Source organism: Perognathus longimembris, chromosome 13, assembly GCF_023159225.1.
Source record: "Perognathus longimembris pacificus isolate PPM17 chromosome 13, ASM2315922v1, whole genome shotgun sequence".
In the NCBI taxonomy this organism is placed as follows: Eukaryota; Metazoa; Chordata; class Mammalia; order Rodentia; family Heteromyidae; genus Perognathus; species Perognathus longimembris.
Genome location: NC_063173.1, coordinates 23,731,059 through 23,753,154, shown reverse-complemented (window position 1 = coordinate 23,753,154; position 22,096 = coordinate 23,731,059). Strand labels below are relative to the sequence as shown.

The following is a 22,096-nucleotide window of genomic DNA, read 5'->3' as shown; positions in this document are numbered from 1 at the left end:
CAAACATTTCTTTTCCTGTTGACCTGGCTGATTCTCTTGGAGGGCTAGCTCTCCCTATACCTCTCTGATGTCCATTGGCAGGGTTCTGTGGTAGAGGCTTGGTGGGACAGTTATGCCTGGCATAAGAAAGGCCCAAGGACCATCAGGTTCTACGTAGTTCTGCACCAGTTTCAATCGGCAGAGGGAGGAAGTTCTGATTTATTCTGTCCAGTAGACCCAGAGGCCATGATGGGGAGCCTATCAGACAGAGTGAAATACCAGGGTGTTGTACACAGGGCAGGTCATGGGATCAGTAGTGCCAGATGCAGACTGGCTACCCAGGAAGGGAACTCGTTGCATGAAAATGGGACAGGACGTCGCACAAATCATAACAATGTCTCTCTGCATGCACCCAGGATTATGTATCTTTCCATTCTTAGGGGTTCTAATTTTCCCTCTAAATCTTATTACACTGTCACCAGGCCCTGTAAAACTCTCTCGTCATTTGTCTTTCTTAATCACTTCGGCATTTGATTATGAAAATGCCATTCTTATTATCTGTGGCTTTGACATTCCAGATGATTTGGTATTTGGAAATCAGGCTATGGGTATAAATCTGAGAGAGCTAAATGGAATGTTATCACTTGACCAGCTCTCCCTGGCAAGAAGTTTGTCCCCCAGAAACCAGTGCACTAGCAGCTGGGTGACCTTGATATGTAACTTCCTCCTGCCTGAAAAGTGGGCATATTCAATGTGCCAGGAAAATCTACCCTCTTTCCCAGAACATTCCTATGGATATATCAGACAGCAATATTATCCTTACCCAGGAGCACAGAATTTATAAAAATCAAATAGAATAGAACACTGCTCCTCCAGGATTCCTTTCCACATTGTCATAGTCTCAGAAAACCCTCAGTCTCGTAGGTCTCTGGGCTCTTCATCTTACAGCCAAATCTATGTCTCAGATTCTTTCATCGAATTAGACTGTTTTTCCACCAACTCTCTGTTAGAACTCAACTACAGAGCACAACATACAATCAACATGCACAGGATTTTACTGCAAAAATAATAAAATGAGACAAATAAGCTTTATGTTTGCCAAGGGCTCATAACTATGCAAAGTTGAAAGATCTAGAATCTTCTGCACACAAATTATGTCACTTGAAACTTGCCATTGATAAAGAGGCAGAGCTAGCCTTCTCCTGTTCATTTGTTCCATTATAATTCTAGAAACAGTTGATTTTTTTTTTCATTTTTGTTTCCAAAAGAGAATGGTTGCTTGTAGGTAGCATCTTATGCCATCTGTCTCTCCTCTCAGTTTGGATCAAAAGGAAACATCTGCCATTAATTAACTGACAGCCAAAAGGACAACACAATCATGTCTCTCATACCAGCTCTAGAAATCCATCATCATTTTGTCTTGAGCCATAGGAGATTCTTTGTTTGTCAGCAACTGGACCACTGAGTCCCTGGGAAACCAAAGGAGGCTATCCACAGCCATCATCAGTGCCTAAAATCTCAATGTCCTCGGTTCCCACCTTGGCAGTAAGTCCCTCTGGGATTCAAGGACCCTAGCCTGTGGTCCCACAGTCTATGCCAAGCCTTGAAAGATTCATAGTTCTGTTTAATATCTCTCACCAGAACTGCTTGAATACATCATTCAGAACCCACCAGTAGGAGCCCACAGCCCTGTAGGGAAGGCAAGTTCACATGTACAGTTACCTATAGCAGTTACTTGGCCACATTTCCTGTACTTTGGAGGTAATATTGTGGGCCACTTGCCCTTCTGCTCATGTAGGCAAATTTTACTTCACCAGAGATGAGACAGAAATGGTCTGCTGTCAGCCCACTCTACCAAGAAGCCTTGCTCTAACATCTTAGCATTGCTGGCTTGTTTCTAAACCAGTAGAGTGGCCATCATTATCATGTTGGTCCCTGTGGGAGGTCATGCCCTTATTCTAGCAAGCTGCCACTGGACAGAATATTTGTTGCTCCTTTTGGAGAACTGCTGTCTGAACCTATAACATGTTATCAGTGATTCATCTCTGAAATAAGCTAAGAACCTAGTGAACATGCTAGGCAAAGAAGCAAAGACTCAGAAGCAAAGAGAATCATTTTCCCAAGAGGCCCATAGACTTCTCTGGAAGTGGGTCCCATTCCTAAAGCATGGAAATGGGGTGATGGGACACAATGAGTCCACAGAGGCCTATAATGATTCATCATCACCCCCCCCCACACACCACACACACAAAGCTTAAAGTTGTGTGTCTATTGCTGAGAAACCCAGCTCCTCATTCCTAACCTTGGAAGCTGAGGTAATTCAAGAAATCCCAGACAGGGCCCAGGAAGACATCTTACAGGTGGAGTAGATAAGGTGAATGGGGTGCTTCCTCCTATCCCAGAAATTCCCTAAGTGTTGACTCTGCATCCTCTCTCCTGCATGTCAGCTCTGTACTTTGTGCTGTGTGTGAAAGGGGCTGACCTCCTTTCTGCCGTGTTCATCTAGCCCCCAGCTCATCAGCACTGTGATCTGAAATTCTTAGGTTTGAATCCTGGTGTAATCACTGACTAGCTATCTGACATTGGGCAAGGGACTTCACTTTGTTGCTTATTTGAAAGGAATGCACGGTACCTACATAGGAAATAATCCATGAAACCTCCCCTCTACCTCCCCCTGCTTTCCTGGGACTCTATGAGAGAAGTAGCTGGGAAAGAGGGCTCCCTTTTGTGGGTCCAGTCCCAACAAGGTATATTTGCCCTTCACCTGACTCACCAAATACACTGGAACCCTGTGGCCAGTATAAGGTGATTAGTTCTTCCACTTCAGCCCACATTGCCACAGTGAGTGCTGTAGTCTCCAGCTAATCCTCCGTTGAGGAAACCCTGAGTTTGAACTCTCCAGATGCAAGGTCCACATCAGGGCAATATCAGATGTCCCCCAGGTCTGGATCTGCTTTTACCTCCGCTACCCTAGAACAGCAGATATTTGCAGAAGAGATTTACCAGTGCTCCAAGACTTTGTAGAATCTCCTAGGCCACCTCTCTGGTATCTAAACATGTTCACCTTTCTCTTCAGATGATGAAGGCATGTGTCCAGATACTAGGAAATAAATGCAGGGTCTTTTATTTAGATTACACTCCGAAATTCACTATGCCCTTTCATAGATACTATTTCATGGGCACTGAATGAAAACCCGTGCATCTGACATTTTTCCCTAGCTTAGAGATGAGGTGAATCAGGTCCAGTGAGGTTGAAGTATCTAGCCAGCGTCACACAGCTAGTTAGTGAACTAGTAAGCCAGTTTTTCTGGCTAGCAAAGGAACTTGTCTTCCCACTATGTAAAGACAAGCCTGCTTGTCTTTAGCCTGATGTCTGATGTTCAGTGTGGTACAGCAGAGCTGGGGCCTCACCATGGGGTGGTTACTGGCTATTGTCTGAGGATTGCATGCCCTGTTTGCTGTCCTAGGCTAGTGCCAACCCTATCTCATAACCTTTATCATATAAACAATGCTACATCTGCTCAGAAAGGAAAAGAGAAGAAGAAAGCCAAGTATGACAGCCTGCAGGAGTTGAGAAAGAATAAAAAGGAACTGGAGTTTGAACAAAAGCTTTACAAAGAGAAAGAGGAAATGCTGGAGAAGGAAAAGCAACTAAAGATCAACCGGCTGGCCCAGGAGGTATGTGCCCTGTTCACAGGCCAGAGGAGCATCCCTGAGACCAGATTGCCAGGGGACCAGCTCAAGTGGTTTTCTGCAGATAGGATGGGCAGTGTCTTCCAGTCTGGAGAGCGAGACCCTCCCTCCTGCCAGGGCTTTCTAAGATCAGCTCCGAGGTTCGGTACATGCTTGAAAATGAAGCTAGCCTACTGACTCAGCATCTAGGCTGAGGCTAGCCTTTTTGCCCAGGTGATAAAGTCTCAGGCTAGGCATGAAGCACTTGGATGGAGGTTGGAGTCTGTCTCTTTTGCTTTGCCTCAACAAAATGAGTTGACTGGGATCCTCTATCCTCAAGGTGGTGATGAAGCTGGTTTCTGCTCAAAGCCTGAGTCTGAGGTTAACCCTTCTGGTTAGCTGTAGATCTTCAGTTAACCCTCCACCCTCTTTGTCTATAGGCCTTCATTAATCTCAGGTCTCTAGCTAAATTTTGAGTGCAATACCAAGTTTCCCTAAGCTGACTTACCTCTGAATATATGGGTTTAGCTAAGCCTAGCCCCTTTGCCCTGAGGATATCCCCAATTAGGTTATGAGTCTGAGGCTGCTTCCATCAACAGAAGGTGGACCTGATTAACTTAAGAATTTATCTAAGACTGTCTCCTGCCAGATGTCCAAAGAAATCTTTATTTTCCATTTATTTATTGTTAAAGTGATGGACAAAGAGGTTACAGTTTCATACGTAAGGCAGTGCATACATTTCTTATCCAACTTTTTATCTCCTCCCTCATTTTCCCCAGCCTCCCCCCTCCTATTTCCTTCCCCCCATGAGTTATACAGTTGGTTTATGCCATATAGTTTTGTAAGTATTGCTGTTGCATTGGTTTGTCTTTTTATCCTTTGTCTCTCAATTTTGGTATTCCCTTTCCCTTCCCTAGTTCCAATATATGTATATACAATATCCAGGGTGCCAAAATCAGTTACAGTGATATCTTTAAAACCATGGGAAGGGCTGGGGATATAGCCTAGTGGCAAGAGTGCCTGCCTCAGATACACGAGGCCCTAGGTTCGATTCCCCAGCACCACATATACAGAAAACGGCCAGAAGTGGCGCTGTGGCTCAAGTGGCAGAGTGCTAGCCTTGAGCGGGAAGAAGCCAGGGACAGTGCTCAGGCCCTGAGTCCAAGGCCCAGGACTGGCCAAAAAAAAAAAAACCATGGGAAAGAAAGACAAAAGAAAAAAGGCATAATTTCACATGATATGTTGAAAATAACAACAACAATAATAAACCACTTGTTTCCATAACTTGGAGTTCATTTCGCTTAGCATCATCTTATGTGTTTATATGGATATAACTATTGACCTATTGTGATCTTCTGCTAGGATTATCTTAGATGTGTACTAATTATTCCCAATGAGGGAAACCATACAACATAAGCAATTCTTATTTCCAATGCCTTAACTCCCTAACCATAGGTATTATTCTTTTGGCTTCTCTTTAATGCGTCCATGAATCAGAATGCCAAGCTGATTAGATTATAAACCCAGAGAAGTCCTGGAAAATGTGAAGTGTATTAGGTCTGACATTAGGAAGGAATTAGCTACAAAATTAACAATAAGATTCAATTTGTGCTTCTGAAAGACAAGGCAGCCTGGGGGGAAGGGGCGGGGAAGGGACAGGGAAGGGGAGGATAAATTAAACTCTTGGAATGCACAAGAAGGTTACCAAAAAAACATTCTTGGAGAACCCCATGAGTATCCTGGGGTTCTGCTAACCCCTGGCAATGCATAAGCCCCTTCTCTGGTTTGCTTGCAAGTGCTGTTAAATCGCTTTGGCCTTCACCCTTATTTCCACCTCCTACCAGTCAGGTGGAACTAGCTTGAGTCTTGCTCTAGACAGGTGATTTCCAGTACTTTCCAGTACTCTAGGAGTTTCGGAGCAGTGCTGCCCCTGGATTCAAAGTGTACCCTTTGTCCTTTCCTTTTGGTACTTGCCTTGGGTCCTAGGTGTCTGAGACTGAGCGAGAAGACCTTGAAGAGTCGGAAAAGATTCAGTACTGGGTGGAAAGGCTCTGTCAGACGCGCCTCGAGCAGATTTCCTCTGCCGATAATGAGATTTCAGAGGTAACAGGGCCTTCTTTCTGCACAGAACCTCCAGCTACCTTCAGCCCAATCCTCCCCGAGGATACCAGGAGGCATGATCATAAACACACCAGTTGTTGTCTTACTGTAATTACTAAAAGTGCCCTTTACACACTCAAATTGTATTCCTGTTCAGAGGCGAGGCTGACTGATTATCATCCCCAGCTGGCCCCGTGTGGGTCTCTCCTGCACTGGGTACTCTCTACCAGCCTTGTGGGTTCATCTGGGCAACCAGGTTGCAAGGACCACTCCCTCCCCCCCCCCCCCCAGTTCTGTTCTGAGAGAATGGATCTCCAACAGCAACAGAAACAGATTAGAAAAGCATTTTATTCTATGCATTATGGTGTGGAGCACTAGTCAGCATGGACAATAACAGAATTTCCTTACCACCCCCAGATGACCACAGGCCCCCCGCCTCCCCCGCCTTCTGTATCTCCTCTGGCCTCACCCTTGAGACGCTTTGCAGGTGGACTACACCTCCATACCACTGACCTGGATGACATCCCTTTGGACATGTTCTACTACCCCCCCAAGACTTCCTCTGCCTTGCCTGTGATGCCCCATCCCCCACCTTCCAACCCACCTTCCAAGGTCCCCGCACCCCCTGTGCTTCCATCATCGGGCCACACAAGCACCTCATCCTCACCCTGGGTGCAGCGTACCCCACCCCCCATTCCCATCCCTCCCCCTCCATCCATTCCCACCCAAGACCTCACTCCTACCCGCCCACTACCCTTGGCTCTAGAAGAGGCACTGGGCAGCCACTCTTTACGCATTGGGGACCCAAGCAATGCAGTGGAGGAGTGGGAGGCAAAGACTCAAAGTGGGAAACCCTCCAACTCCCCTACCCCTGAGCGGAGCTTCCCACCCACCTCAAAGGTACTCCATATGCTGTGTTTGTGGGCAGGAGAAGGGGTTGTTTCCCACTGTGAACCCAGGGGCGCGGGGGGGGGGCGGTCACTGTCTCCGTTTTCCAGTGTGGACCCCCAAGTTGCATGTGTGGGGGTGTCGTGCATGTGCATGCTTTCTGCTGGTTTGGAGGTCTGTGTTGAGTGGAGGATTGCTGCATGCCTTGGGATGACCAACAGTATCTCCATTCAAATCCCTGCCCTACCCTGAGCTCCTCTTGGCTAGTGAGGGCTAGGAACTTGCAATGTGGTCCTTCCAGATTCTGTTCATGACTAGCCAGCTCTGTGTCACAGGCAGGCCTTTCTCAATAGTATCTCAGAAAGCCTTCAATATGAGAAGTGACTTAACAGGAATAAAGTAGGGAGAGAGAAGCCGAGAAAAGAGGTGCTGAGTTCTGCAAATGCAATGATGACACTGGCAAGTATAGCCTTTGTACAGTGCCCTTTTCCATGGCATTCGCCAGCTACACTGGCTTCAAGTGTAGCATTTGGGGCCAATATCCAACTAAAGAACAAATGGAAAGAGAGTGCCTAGAAATCTCCAAATTTCTATTAAGAGACTTAAGATGGTTTTCTCGGATCCTCAGAGATTGAACAGTGATTCCTTTTTTCCCCTCAAAAAGACATTGGGCTCTTAATCCAAAGATTTTTGGAAGAGGTGATCATTATGGAAGACATGGAGCTTTGACTCTAGGAAATGCCAAGTGTTCCTTTGCTCCCATAGCCATAGAGCTGGCTTGAGTCAGAGCAGGGGCACTGGCTGAGAATGGGAATATTGAATATTGGGGGTCTGGTCATGATAGTGCCTCAGCAGTGGTTGCTATCAACCTTCCCATTTCAGTTCCTGCTTGAAGAACAGAATAAGCTTCTCAGATCATCAGGAGAGGTTGGGGAGGGTGGGGAGGTGCACTTGAAGGCCCTGGCAGGCTGATAAGGCTGTGGCTCTGAACAGGTCTCAGAGATCTCTCTGGACCTCTGATGAGGGTTCTGAGTCCTGTAGGGAGAAACCTGTGCTCTAGGATGCCTCCTCCAAAGTTAATTCTGCCATCCAATGACTGAACGCCTGTCTGGTGCATCTTATTCTAAAGGAAGCAGGGCTGTCACACTTGAACTTTCCAGAACTTTGCTCCCTGAAGGGAGAACAGCTGCCTCCACTATAAACCAGGTACAAGCCATATACTGTGTCAAGGGCTCATCTAATGGCAGTTTGAAGACACGTCTTCATGGTTGAGGTCTTATGAGTTGAGCCATGAGAGATGTGATCCACAGAGGATAGGAGGGAGGGCACCTCAGGAGAGGGAACATGAAAATGGCAAAAGGAATAGCAGGGAATCAAGACTGAACAAGCCTGGATCCTGGCTCTTCCACTCACTGGCTGTATGATTTGGGACACATGCTACTCTATGTGTCAGCCTGAGTATCCTCATCTACAAGATGGGAATTATATTAGCACCTATCTGTCATGAGAATCACATGAGTTATATATTGACATACAAAAAAAATGAAAATGAAATGAAATATTCTAAATTGATGCTTATAAGAAGAGTAGCAGGCTCGTACTAGATGTTCACTAGGCATTAAGTATGGTTATTAATAATACAAAGTGCAAGTAAATTTGAGTAAAGCCCAAAACAAGGAATTTAAGGTCACCTCAGCAAACTTTGAGGCAGTTGGTATTGAAGACAGGGTTCCCTGAGAAATCACTATGTTCCCACTGTTTGTCCTTAAGCAGAAGACAGGCAAGACTAAAAATCCAACACACTAGGTATCTCTAGGGAGCTGAACCACAAACATTTTAAATGACTTCACAACCCAGGCTGTCCCTGACTCAAAGACCAGGCCCTTGCCTGTGTGTTGGCACTCTGGCCCAGTTGTCATCATGCTATGTCTGTAGTCAACTTAGCCATCAATAGACCATGGTGGAAACAGTCAGTTGTGTTGGCTTGACATGGGCACCTGACATACTGACACTAGTTAGAGGTAAAGTTCAGGGCCAGATCTACTCTGGGCATCATGTGCCCCTCATGTATTCAGTCATCACACATTTACTAATGACTAGTATCTGCCAGACCCAGCACTGGGTACTGGCAATCACCACTGGATAGGCAGCCACAGTCCCTACCTAAGACAGTCTAGTAGGAAAGAAAGACAAATAGGCTGACAACTATCACTGTACTGAAGGAGTGAGGCTTTGGGGCACACAGATGCTGAGACAGGCATGAAGATGGGGAGGAAATGCTGAAGGAAGCCTTCTGGAAGACATTCATGTTCCAGAATGAGACCTGGGGGCTGGGAATACGGCCTAGTGGTAAAGTGCTCGCCTTATATACATGAAGCCCTGGGTTCAATTCTCAGCTAGCCTTGAGCAAAAAGAAGCCAGGGACAGTGCTCAGGCCCTGATCAAGCCCCAGGACTGGCAAAAACAAAAACCCCCAAACAATACAAACAGAATGAGACCTGGACAGGCAAATGGAAAGAGTAGGCACAAAGATGGAAAGAGTAGGGAGCAAGAGATTCTGGCATTTCACAGGCTGTCGGGCAGTAGAAGCTGTCAAGGGAAAGTAGAGAAGCTTTTGAGTGAACTCAGGGTTTCTTCAGGGGCTCAGAAGTCATCAGGTACTTTTTGAAATGTTTGGGCAGAGTTGTCACCCAATCCGATACGCCTTGCCCAAGATAAGCAAGTGAGTTAGAGCAAAGCACTCAAGTCTTGTCAACTCCCCTAGATGCCACTCTTACTGGTCCTTTTCCAAGGCCTCTGGATACTCAGTGCCCAATCATTGAGAATAGAAGATGGGTTGTGCTGCTATACAGGGGCTGGACTGTGTCCAAAAGAGGCAGCCCTTAAAGGGAAAGGAGACTGGTGTGGCCCCCGTGTTACCAAGGGAAAGCCTTGACAGTGTGCCTGAGTGACCGTGGATGCTCGTGTTGGCTGCTGGTTCAAGAGACTGATTCCTTACAGCCACTTGGACCACACTTTGGATGTGGCTTTCTCATCTCTTTGCTGAAAGTCAAACCCAGGGCCTCCAGCAGAATGGATAGCCAGACAGGTTCCTGTGCGTGGGGGTAGATTTGCATGTTGCGTAGAAGTGCTATGGTTGATCTTGGTTACCCACCCCTCCTCCAACATAACCTCACATGAGTCTCTCTTAACTAACTCTGTAGACATTTTGCCCAAGCCCACAGCCTCCAAGAGGCCCTGGTGTGTCCACCATCTCCAAGCCTGTCATGGTGCACCAGGAGTCCAACTTTATCTACAGGCCAGCTGTGAAGTCTGAGGTCCTGGTAAGATCCATGGGTCCCCTCCAGTGTGTTTCTACAGGAGCAAGGCAAGGCCATCTCTCCTGGGTTCTGCTGTTCCTGTGGGAGAGTGAAATGCATGCCAAGTGAGATCAGGTGCCATCTTGCAACTGTCTTATTGCCAAGAAATGAGTCCACATGGGTGTAGTGGATACTGACTTCCCACTGGCATTCCTATTTCCTGCTTGTCCACATTGCCTGTAGTATCACCTGAAAGTGACCATGCTGAGCAGAGTGGTGGTTGAAGCCTATAATCCCAGCACTCAAGAGGCCGAGGCAGGAGAATTTTGAAGTTCTAGGCCAGCCTAGGCTATGTGATGCGTTCTAGGGAGGGAAAAACACTTAAGTTAAAATGACCATATTCATAGCTAATATTTAGTAAGAGCTCCAGTCATATACCAAACTGCGATTATTCTTAGTGCTGCCTGTGTTTAATAATTGCAGAAACTGAAGTGTACAGAGTTGAAAAGTAGGTTGCACAGGGCAGAGCACAAACTTACTAGTCTTTCAGACTTTAAAACCATAGTCTCACCTAGAGAGTCCTGATGCCCTGGCCTGTGCCCCAAAGTCTGAGTGGCATTCATGTGGGGAAGAGACCAAAGCAGGTCTATTCTTTGTCTCCAGTTTACTTCTCACTGCTCATTAGGGCTGAGCCCTGGGAGTGGTCCTGGGGAATAGGGATACCTGTCTACCCCAGGCTCCAGTCGCTGTGGGAGCTGGACCTCATGGTGGGAACAGAGCCACTCCAGAAGTTTCCTTTCCCTTTCAAGGAAACCCTATCCAAATGTCAGGGCAGGCCACTGAGATACATATTTTGAGCTTTAGCTGTCCTGTTAGCTCCCAAAAGGGCAGGGGTCATGCTCCTGAGATAGCCTGAGACATCCACATCATTCTCTGGTTCACCATAGGGTGTGTCTGCTTAACTGTGACTGGATAGCTGCTGCTTATGGGACCCTTGAGCTTGCTGGATCTTGTAGGACCATGTCTGTTTAGGAAGGGACTGCAGCCCCAGGCCTGCAGGCCTGGGATCTGACACCAGGGGGCAGACAAGACCTATTTGTAACATCTGCTGGGGAATTTTTTTTTTTTCCTACCAGCCTCAGGAGATGTTGAAGAGGATGGTGGTTTATCAGACAACATTCAGACAAGTACAATGATACCTATTGTGTGCATGGTCTTTTTCACCACCTGTCCCTCCTGTCTGTGCCTGAGTTCTTTCTTCCTGAGAGTTCTGGTCAATTTCAAGGTGGCTCCAAGTGCCATCTGCCTGGCAGACCAGAACTGTGCCCCCTTCACTCTGGCAGTGGGTAAGGAGGATTTTGCATCTCTTATGCCCGTGTTTGAGTTAAGAGCCCTGGGGTCCTGAGGATCTTTTACTGCTGCTTGTTTGAAGCAGAACAGGTCAGAGAGAGCCCTCAGAAAGCCACCAAGGCCAGGATGGGCTCTGGCTCTAGCTTTAGGAGAAAAGATAGGGGCTACCTGAAATGCCCCTCCTCTCTGTGTGCCTTCCCTTGTGTCTCCCCTCCAGGCAGACCACAGCTTCCCTGAGCCCTATTTGATGCTGAACCTCCCTCAGCAGGAAGTATGGGCTCCCCTCAGCAGGAAGTATGGGCTCCGCTCAGCCATCTGCCCAGGGTGCCTGCTGGTCTTTGAATGCTGCCAGGCAGATGGGCACCTAGTTTCCCCACTTTCTGGAGCTCATGTCCAGAGCTAGCCATTGGATTGTTGATTTTACCACCAATGAAAGAAACCCCAAGATTGAAACAGAAAACCTCACAGCCAGCCCTTGCTTCTCCGGCCTCCTCATTCCCAGGCTGATTTGACACTGGCAAGGAACTGAAGTGGCCAGAGTCAGGGGAAATGCATACAAAATGCTCCCAGACCAGGACTGCAGGGTGACAGAAGACAGCTAGTCCTTAGGACAGTGCTGTACCAAGCCTTGTTCCTAAATACATTATGTATATGACCTCATTTAATCTTTCAGCAGCTCTGGGGGATACAGGCTATTATCACTTTCATTCTATAGACAGGAAACAGAAGCAAAGAGACTTGGAAATGCATCCACAATGACGTAGCTAGTGTCAGACCCTAGATTTGCATCCCATATATTCTTAGAAGCAGCTATCACCTGTTTCTCAAAGCACTGTCATTGAAAATATGCATTGAAAGACCTATTGTTGTTTATGGAGCAAACAACCCTTAGGAGAAAGACATGGAACAGAAGATTCCAAGGCTCCAGATTTGGAGTCAAACTTTTGCTTGTCTTCCCACTGACGGGGTGACTTTAGGCATTACTGCTATCTTTCTGGCTATTGGTTGAATGAGAAGTAGGGCTTCCTCTTTAAGGGCCAACTATCTGAAATGCTTACAAGTTTCTTAATTCACATCAGACCTACCATCCAGCAGCTCATCTATGAGAGCAGGTGTTCAGGGTCACTGAGAAAGAAGAAATGTGCCCAGTTTTCCAGAAGGAATAGCCAGGATAATCAGGCCCCTCTCATGAAAGGGTCTGGGCTCCAATCCTGCCTTCTGACCCCCTCTTATGCATGATCAGCTGCATCTCTTCTCTTGTGTGCTGCCCCAACAACCATAGACTAGAATGTCCCCCTGTGCCTTCCCTCGTCTACCCCCCCAGGAAGATCATGCTTCACTGAGCCCCCAGCTTGGGCCAGTCTAAACTCTCTTTTGGGTTGAGCCTAGGAGATAAGGTCCAATGAGAGGTAGAGCAGGCAGGTGTCCAGGGACCTATCTGCTGGTCTTGTGTACAGAATTTGGCTGCTACACCCTGAGCAAGGTCTCTAGCCTGACCACAACACTGACTACAGACCCAGGGAACATTTAGTGTGGTCTAGAGAACTGTGTGCTGAGGATGGCTCTGATCAGTCCAGTGAGGGCTGTGTGGGCACCTTCCCCAAAGCTCTTATCTTCCCATGGGGACTTGCTATGGCTTTGCGGTCCTCATTTAGGCTTAGCATCCTGGGTCTTCGGCTTGGCTCTGTTTACTATGTGGCTCCTAGCTAAGGCCATGTACTCTGGCTCTGCCTTCTCCTCACTGACCTATTTCTAAATCTTTGGGACATTGTCCCTATAACAACCTCATCAATCCAAAGCCCCAGTTCTGTGCGTGCTCCCTCCTTCTCTCCAACTAAATGGCCAAGCTAGGGAGGTATCTTGCTTTCTACATCAGTTAACAACAGTGCCCAGCACAGGGTCAGCATAGTCTCACCACCGCCATGTCTTGCCTTTTGGTGACATTTTTCTTTACCTCCCTTGGTCACCTTGTAGCTGTTTTTCCCAGACAGAGCATCCTCTTGATCAGGCCTGCCCCACTTTACTCTGGGTCAGAACACTGAGCAGAGAAGCCTGCCTTTGTCCTCCAGGGCCTAACATGTCCTGAGTGGGGATTTGGAAGATATGAGGAAGGGTCTCAAATGTCTGAGGGATGAAATTTTCTGTAGGAGAGGAGCCATCTGCCGAGGCTCCCAGATACCAGCTGCAGATTTTCCCCCAAGCTTCTGCTGGACAATGTAAGGAGTAGGGCTGCATGCTTCCAAATGCTTCCTGCAGCTTCCTGCTCATCCCCAAACAGGGCGCTGTGGCTCTTGGGGCTGCCATTCTCTCTGCACCCCCATCCAGGCTACACCTGCTCCTATCCTTTCCCCATCTCTCGTCTTTGGGTTTGAACTCATTTACCCTTGTTTCCTGAGCTTGGGCTTGCAGTCACCTCAGGACCAGAGCTATGACCTCCTAAAGCAGCCAGCCCTCTCTTTGCTTCCAGGATTTCCGGAAGTATGAGGAAGGCTTTGACCCCTACTCCATGGTAAGAGATAACACTCCTGCCCCAGGAAAGTAGTCCCCAAAATGGGGAGAAAGTTCAAAAGGGTTTGATGGTAGGATGACATGGGACACTTAAAAGCCCCAAGGATACCCCCCAGTTGTTCTTTCCTGAGAAGGCTCCCTTCAAATGGTCTTTTAGTCAGAACTGTGTGGTGGGGGGGAGGGGTTAGAACAAGGGTTATGTTTGCTGCACGCTAACCACATTCAAGCACTATGCTGTGCATTCATAAGGCCTGCTGTTGCTCCATCCTTATATTAACCCCAGAAGAATGGACCTGCAACTTGTGTGACAACATGTGTGTGTGCGTGTGTACATACATGTTCATTGTCTCTCATAGGGCCCAGAGCCACTTCCACCTGTCAAAGCTACCCTATTATTTTTCCCCCCTCTAGTTCTCCCCAGAGCAGATCATAGGGAAGGACGTCCGGCTTCTACGCATCAAGAAGGTACCTGGGCAAGTGCTAGAGGTCAGGCCACGATCCTTCTCTTCCCTTGACCCCCACCTTCCCTGTTTCACCTACTCCAAGGTGATTCCTAGGTGGCCCCTCAAGTCCCCACTAGTCTCCCTCCTGTCTCAGGGATGCCCTCCAATGCTGGGCCACTGAGCCCCAGCTGGCATCTGGCCTGTGTTCTCTCCACAGCACTGCCCTGGCCTTTGCGTCTTTCTTCCTTTCCCTCCCTTCCTCCTTCCTTCCTTTCCCCCTCTCATCCTTCCTCCCCCCACTTCCTTTCTTTTTTGCTTGCTTGTACCCAGATGCCCACAGGCATCTGTGTGGACTCTAAGGCCTGTTTCCTATAACCAGGAGGGATCTTTAGACCTAGCCCTGGAAGGTGGTGTGGACTCCCCCATTGGAAAGGTGGTCGTCTCTGCTGTTTACGAAGGGGGTGCTGCTGAGCGACATGGTGAGTGGGCAGGATCATGCCTGATTTGGGGATTGTGTGGTGGCTACATAGGGCCTCCCAGAAAAACAGACAGATGCCTGTGTGAAGTGGGCTGACAGTTGCTCAAGAGCTTCAGGTCCATCTTACAAGCCATCTACCCAATTTCAGACATTACCTGAAGATGTGCTATGATGCCAGGACCTGACACATACCAACAAAGTAGATGCCGCTTTGCCTTCTAGTAGCTCCCCGACTAATGGAAGAAACATTCATAAGATCACCAGATCACTGACAGTAACAGTACCATCTGCCAAGGGCTGAAGGGGAGCTGAAGAGAGATAGAGCCTAATCCATGGGGGGAGGGGAAGAGGAAGGGGGTGCTGGGAAGGAAAACAGCAAGCTGAGCCTTAATAGATAAGTGGATTCCAAACTGTGGCAGAGGAAAGGCTTTCTGAGAGAAGGACCTGCACATGGAAAGCATGAGAAAAGACATCCAAGCCTGACCTGTCCCACCAGTGATCATAGATTGTCAGAACTAAGCATATGCCACATACTAGTCTTAAGTGGCTGGCATACCACCTGTTGTTGGTGCTCCATGTGTGTTAACCCAATAGCTCCCAAATTAGGTGCTTGTAATTATTCTCCTTTTGCAGTTTAGGAAATTGAGGCAACCCACAATGAATCACTCTGCCAATCCCTGGGTTGGGGTGCATGTCACATACAGCCCAGTTAGCCCATCAGCTTTGTCTTCCTACAGGTGGCATTGTGAAAGGAGATGAGATCATGGCCATCAATGGCAAGATTGTGACAGATTACACCTTGGCAGAAGCCGAGGCTGCCCTGCAGAAGGCCTGGAATAAGGGTGGGGTAAGAACAAGCCCCTCTCCTCCTCCCTCCTCACCTGCCTGTCTCAGATCCTGGCCTCTGCAGCTAGACTTTACTGTTGGGATGCCCCCAGCTTAGAGCAGATATCCAAGGTCCAGATAACTTTCGGATGATATCCACAAATTCCTGTCAAACCAATGGACTAAGTCTGACAGGATAGAATTCTGAGAAACAGTCAATTCTTGACCTCAAATGCAAAAAAAAACAAAACTCCAAAACACATTGGCACAATCCCACTCAGGAAGACTGGGCACCACAGTCTTTCTGACTTGAAGACAAAACTAAAGCTTTCTCGAAGTGTGTATTGAATAAGAATCAAGAGAGTACTGGAAGCTATTGGAAAGAATTAACAGACATAGAAGGCCCAAGAGGAAGGAGGTGGCTGGTGATCCTCTGCTCTGTGTGTATTAGACTCCTACCCAGATCAGGGCCACTGTGCAAGCTTTTCCCACAGGCCATGCACTGCACAATCTCAGAGGGCGCCCTCCTACAGACTATAGTATGAATGGTGCCCACTTGTGTTGTGCAATGCACAACCTGTACAACTGTATGCAGGCAGCTGAGCCTGAGGTATTAAGTTCAGTGCCGAGGAAGCTGACCAGATGGGCCTGGGACCCACATGAAAGGATGTGGAGAAGAGAAGACGAACGGGTAACATGTTGACTGCCTTTGATTGTCTGAAGGGCTGCATTAGGGTAGAGGGAACAGAAGTGTTATTGACTGCAGAGCTGGATGGGATGGAAGTTGGTCATGGGGAGAGAGATTCCAGCTCAGTCTTAGGAACTATGGCCTGGTAAAGGGCCCAATGCTATTTTTGGTACTTTTCAAATGATATAGCCAAGCCCAAGGTGACAGTCATGGGCAAGCCAACCAGGGCAGTGAAGCCATCAAAGGGATCAAGTGTGTTAATAAGCCAGAAGTCTAGCAGTTGATCTGGGGAGTTTATTAGAAGAATTCTTTCCCAGGACCCACTCCAGACTTCCAGGGGCCAAGTTCACAAATCCATGCTCTAAAGGAATTCTCCCTAGTGATTTGAAGGTTGCTGACTGACTCTAGTCCACAGAAAAAGCATTTGGGAATGTACTGTCATTTAAGGGCCTGTCTTGATGGTTGGGAAACCCCAGAGACTGGAAACTCCCCCCACCCCCTTAAAGTATGGGGTTCTATCTGGAAAGAAGGCCCTGCTGGCTGACTCCAAGCCATGGAAGCCAAGAAGGGGAACAGAGCCCCAGGGCACATGTGCCATCCATCCTACTCTCCTCAGTCACATGGCTTCTTCCCACAGGACTGGATCGACCTTGTGGTTGCAGTCTGCCCCCCCAAGGAGTACGACGATGAGCTGTAAGTGTGCTCAGGCACCTGGCCCTGCTTCTGCCTCCCACCTTCCTCCCAACTGAAAAGGAGTAGCCTCCCGCAGACACACATGACTGCCTGTGGTCATGGGTCCTAGAACATCTAGACTAGAAAAGTTCTCCAACAAAGTCAGTGTCCTCAAGTAGTATCAGAGCTAAGGCTATCTTGGATACATTCTTAACATATGTGAAACCAAGGTTCAAGGTCTTAGATCAAGTACACAGTGTGAAGTTGGAACAGAGATTTAGGAGTTTTGATTCTTCACTCACATATTTGTCTCCTCTACCATTATCAGATAAAGATTTCCATATCCATCTTTCACCCTCTAGAAGGTCTTCCTGATGTCTAGTGGCATGCACTATTACTACTTCACTAGGCCAGCAAGATCTCAGGCTCTTATCTCAGATCTCTCCAGGGAGCCCACTTGACCTGCCATTGTCTGTGAGTCCCTGTGTCTATCCATGTCTGACTCTTTCCCTTTTTCTTTTCTCTTTCCCCGTATCATTCCTGTCAGTCTATCGCCCCAGGAGTCCCTTTTCCCTACATTCCCCCTTCCCCCCTTTCTCTGCCCTCCACCCCCACCATTCCCTCTCCTTTGCTTACTTTGTGTTTCTCTCTATTCGTGGCTCCAGGTTTCTGCTTCTTCTTGTCATTTCACACGCATGCCTACTTCTATCTGCTGTTCTGTTTCTGTGGCATCTCATCTCTACCCTTACCTCAACACAACACCTCTCCACCACTCACACGCTCTCTGGCCACACCCTACTTGCCTGTCCATGGCCATACTGACCAGCTCCCTACCCAGAAGAGTCTGAATTATTGCATGTCTTGGAGAAACCAAGGTCTGGAACCCAGGGTCTAGACAGGAGCCAAGGCAGGAGCCAAGTAGGGAGTGGTTTGACAGAGCTCTGCCCGGGAGTAACCAAGCGCTTTTGTTTCCTGCTCTGCTCTGCGTATGTAGCTCTTCTCTTCCCTCTTCTGCAGCCGAAAGTCCCCAGCCGGTCCGAAAGCTCCTTGAAGACCGTGCTCTCGTGTACAGACACGGGTTTCTCCTGCAGCTGGAGCCCACGGTGAATAGGCAGGCGGCCGCAGGGCTCTGTCTGCCCGTGCTGCTGCATGCAGTGGCCATTGCTGCCAGTGCTGATGCAGGTTCTTTGGACTGGTGTTTGGAGGAAGACACAAGGCACCCTGAAACGCCTCCTGAGACATACTGCCAGCCCCTCTGAAATGCTGTGGGACTCAAGGGAATATGTAGAGCCCAAGTTAGGAGCTCTGGATGGGGACCCAGGGGTTCTGACACTTCATAGCCCTTGGGACCCACCTTGGGTCACACACAGCCCCCAAATGAGCAGTGTGACTCTGAGCACAGTTCTCTGTAGGTACTGAGAGTACCAAGAGCTAAGCCACAGGAAATCCAGCCCGATCCTCCTCCAGAGATGCCAGCCTTTCCCATAAGTGCTGCCCAGGTGTGGGCACAACCAGGGCCATGCACAGGTCCTGAAGGCTAGTCCAAAGAACCAGGGTTGGTGGATTCCATTGGCTCCTGTCCTGTTTGTGCCCTGTCATGACTTGATACTTGCTCAGCCCACACTATCTTCTGCCTTCTCCTTCCCTGGATCCATGCTCTCTGTCTGTGGGACTCACTGTGGACACCAGCTTTGGTGGGTTGTCCACCTTGTGCCCCGTGGCTGTGAAACTGGGATTGGATGTGGCAGCTGACAGCCTCTGTGGCTGACCCCATCTTGGACTTTGTAGGCTTCTCTGTTGCAATCTTCCCAAAACATTAGGGCCTCATGTCCCCAAGATAGTGAGCCTGCTGTGTCATGGCTTCTGGGGTAACCTAAATGGCCCTGTTTTTTTGATCACTTGTTCTTGGCAAGGGACCCTTCCCCCCTCCCTCTTCTTCTTGGTCATCTGCATCTCCATCCCAGATATCCCTTCTGCTTTCTCCCTGGTCTCTTGTGTGCTGTGGCTGTGGCTGGTGTGGAGTCTCTCAGGGCCACACCATGAGGGGACCCTGGAGGTTAGCAGGACTTTGTGCCGCCAGTGTGGGTGTCCCAGCAGTGGGACCTCACCCTAGGCTAAGCATCACCCACAAGGTCTGCACCCATCTGGTCTGTTTTCTCTTCCTTGCAGGACCTTCTTCTAAAGTCCAGGGAGAGAAACCAAATCCACCCTTAGCAGAGGGGGAACTCTTGACCTCCTGACCTGAGTTGAAGCCTATGACCAGCTTTGAGAGAAGCCAGTCAAGCAGGCATCAGAAAGCATCTCCAGATGGCGTTCTCAGCACCCAGGAATTTTAAACTCATCTGACCCATAACGAAAGCTGAATAAGAAACACATGGGCTACTCCTGAAGGCCAAGATGGAGGACAGGGAACCAGCTGTTCTGGACAGAACCTCATGGGTTTCTTGTTCCTAGCTTCTGGCATTGTGACTTTGGCCTCTCCCAGCTTTGGGAGACTCCTACCCCCCTTCCTTGAGCCCTAATTGAACCTAGCTCTATGTCTTCTCTATTCTTTCCCTCATTCATCTCTTGTGCATCCTAATGCTATAAATCTTACTCTAAGCTCGTTAATAATAAAAAAACTGATTTATTTTCCAGTTTATGTGAGTGAATGTGAGTTTGAACAACAGAATCAAGGCTATCAAATGAAAAAAAAAAAAAACCACCTGGTTTTGACCCGCTATTTAATAGTGAGAAACAGCTCCCAGAGCTGTGATCTGAGCCTGACTTGAAGGAGGTGACCAGATATGTAGGGTCAGACTGGAACAGAGGATGAGGGAATAGGAGGCCCATGGTGCTGGGCTATGTTGTGTTCTTGGCAGGCAAGGAGGCAGAGTATAATGTCCGTGGGACAGGAGCTTTGTTCCGATTCTTGAAAGCATGAAGCCCCAAAGGGTAACCTCAAGTGTAGAATGCCTAATTCTGTCCAAGACAGGATGGCCACAGGTGCTTCTCTGGAGATCATCTGGACAGGACAGGTGGGAGGGAGTCCACTTTCCTCCATGTAATGACATCCATCAGAACCTCATGGAGGAAGAAAGGTCTTGGGGCAGGAGAATACAACTACAAAAACTCCAGGCTACCAGGACCAAAGACTGTAGAAGAGAGTGTGGTCCAAGACAACTAGACAAGACATCATTGAAAGCAGAAGTGGGACATGACTTAAAGTCTCCTGAAGTTAGAGTCCCAGCTCTCTCTGCCCTTTGGTGGATGTCTTATGGTCTTGCAACTCCTCAGCCACCTCTGCCATTGGCTTCCTGTGCTTCCCCAGGGCTCTATTTGGCCATCTTAATCATCTGCCTCACTCTAGGTGACTTTCGGTGGTAGCTCCATAACTGCCTGGCTCGGACTAACTGAACCAACTTACTCAAATGGACAGCCCTTGGTTCAGAAGCCAACCAATCCTAGGCCCAGTTCAGACTGCATGACCTAGCTGCAGTAGTAATCATGTGGAGGAATTTCTTGCATATTTCTGTATCTAACACTTGGCTCTGGAACAATTCCAAAACCAAGGTAAGTAGACATCTACTATGTGCCAAGACTGGGCTAGAGGCTTACCTTTAATATATGCTTAAAGGGTAGGGACCTTAGATTTTGGATTTATGCAGAATAATTCTTCCCCAAACTGAAGGACTGTTAATATTCTGCTATTCCACAATGACTACCTCCTCTAGTGATCTACAAACACCATTGTGGAATTCTTCAACTTGAGATGCCTAGAATCACACCATTTGAAATTCAGCTCTAGCTGTTCTTAATTATTGACACCTCCGAGTGAATGTCATTGCTCATGAGGCCTTGATGAGTGAGACAGTAAAGAGTAAGATCAGGGGAGGCATGCAACTGGGCAGAGCAAGAAGAGAGGCTGGCAATGGGGATGACATTAATCCCTGAATCATAAAGTCATATAGGGCTGGTAAGGAATGTGAGCTACACTGAGCCTCTTTACTGTCATCAATGAAGTCAGCTCCCTTTAGAAAGATGCTCCATATTGAACCCAAAGTACACAGCAGATTAGTTAGTATTTAATTGGTTAAGTGAAAAGATCTAGAGAATTTGTATAAAGTTGGTGCCTAAGGCAGTTTCTGGCTTGCTTGGAGAGCCATGAGAAACCCAGCTGAAGCCAGAGTCCCAATGGAAAGGGACCAGACATGGAGATGCTCTTTAGTGACCAAGTATGAGTGTCCAGGACTTCTTCCCAGATACTCCATTCCATCCCATGCAGCAGAAGTGAGCTGACAGAAGCCACTGAGTGACCTTGTTGAGAAACCTCCAAACATTGGCCCACTAGGTGACTTTATTTGCTACCCTAGAATCTACCCCTATGCCTAGATATTCAGGACACTGTCTGGGCCCAAGGTGGTAGGATGCCACATTTACTGAATCACACAATAGAGACACAAGCCTCCAAGGCTGAGAATCCTGAGATGCCTTTGACTGTGAACTCTTCACATTCTAGCCCTCATTGAAGTTGCTTCCCACAGCTTGTCCCCAGGGCAGCTGCATGTGAGCCTCTCACTTCTGTCTCTGGCAGTCATGGTGAAAGGGCTGCGTATATGGCCTTTGCTTCTGAGACACTCCCTTTGGGCCTGTGTATCTGGGAACCTCATTCTCACCCGGTTCCAGTCCAATTCTTAAAACTCATATGTGGATAAAAGTCTGTTCTCAGAGCTCAGAGCCACGTCTTGTTTCTTCCCAGTGGTGACATTTCCCTGACCCTCAGGGCCCAGGCTAGCCCTGACTCTGTGAGAACTGGAAGGATAGGCGTGGACTCCTGGGGAAGGCAGGTGTGCCCCCTCACACAGAGAGAGGGCAAAGGGCTGCAGCTGTCCTCCTGGGATAGGGATTTGCATCCCAGAAGTCCCCAACACACCTTAGTAGCAACAAGAGTGCTACTGATGACTACCTGTCTCTGATTTACTGTGGTTCAACTTTACAGCATGGCATTCAATAAAAACCATACCATGAATTTTGACCATTTCCCTGATTTGCCTATATAGTAGGAGCCAGTCAACCCAGCTGCCAGTCAACCCCAACATCATGAGAGAAACAACCATCCTGTACCATGCTGCATTGCTACAATATGATGCTCTGTCACTGAGTGTCAAAAAAAAATTTTTTTTTTTGGCCAGTCCTGGGCCTTGGACTCAGGGTC

At 48.1% G+C, this 22,096-nt stretch overlaps 1 protein-coding gene across 2 annotated transcripts in view; it reads left to right on the top strand.

The window, feature by feature from the left end:
* Positions 1–19,607, top strand: part of Ush1c (USH1 protein network component harmonin) — a 45,470-nt gene extending 25,863 nt beyond the window's left edge. The window contains exons 16-26 of one of the 2 annotated variants that reach the window (XM_048359347.1): positions 3,505–3,657; positions 5,638–5,754; positions 6,169–6,651; positions 9,843–9,962; positions 11,075–11,125; positions 13,756–13,797; positions 14,208–14,261; positions 14,619–14,718; positions 15,455–15,564; positions 16,868–16,923; positions 17,897–19,061. In XM_048359347.1, coding sequence (XP_048215304.1) covers positions 3,505–3,657; positions 5,638–5,754; positions 6,169–6,651; positions 9,843–9,962; positions 11,075–11,125; positions 13,756–13,797; positions 14,208–14,261; positions 14,619–14,718; positions 15,455–15,564; positions 16,868–16,923; positions 17,897–18,161 — 1,551 coding nt within the window. In that variant the 3' untranslated portion in view covers positions 18,162–19,061. The other variant, XM_048359346.1, reaches the window with a different exon arrangement.
* The last annotated feature ends 2,489 nt before the right edge of the window (positions 19,608–22,096 follow it).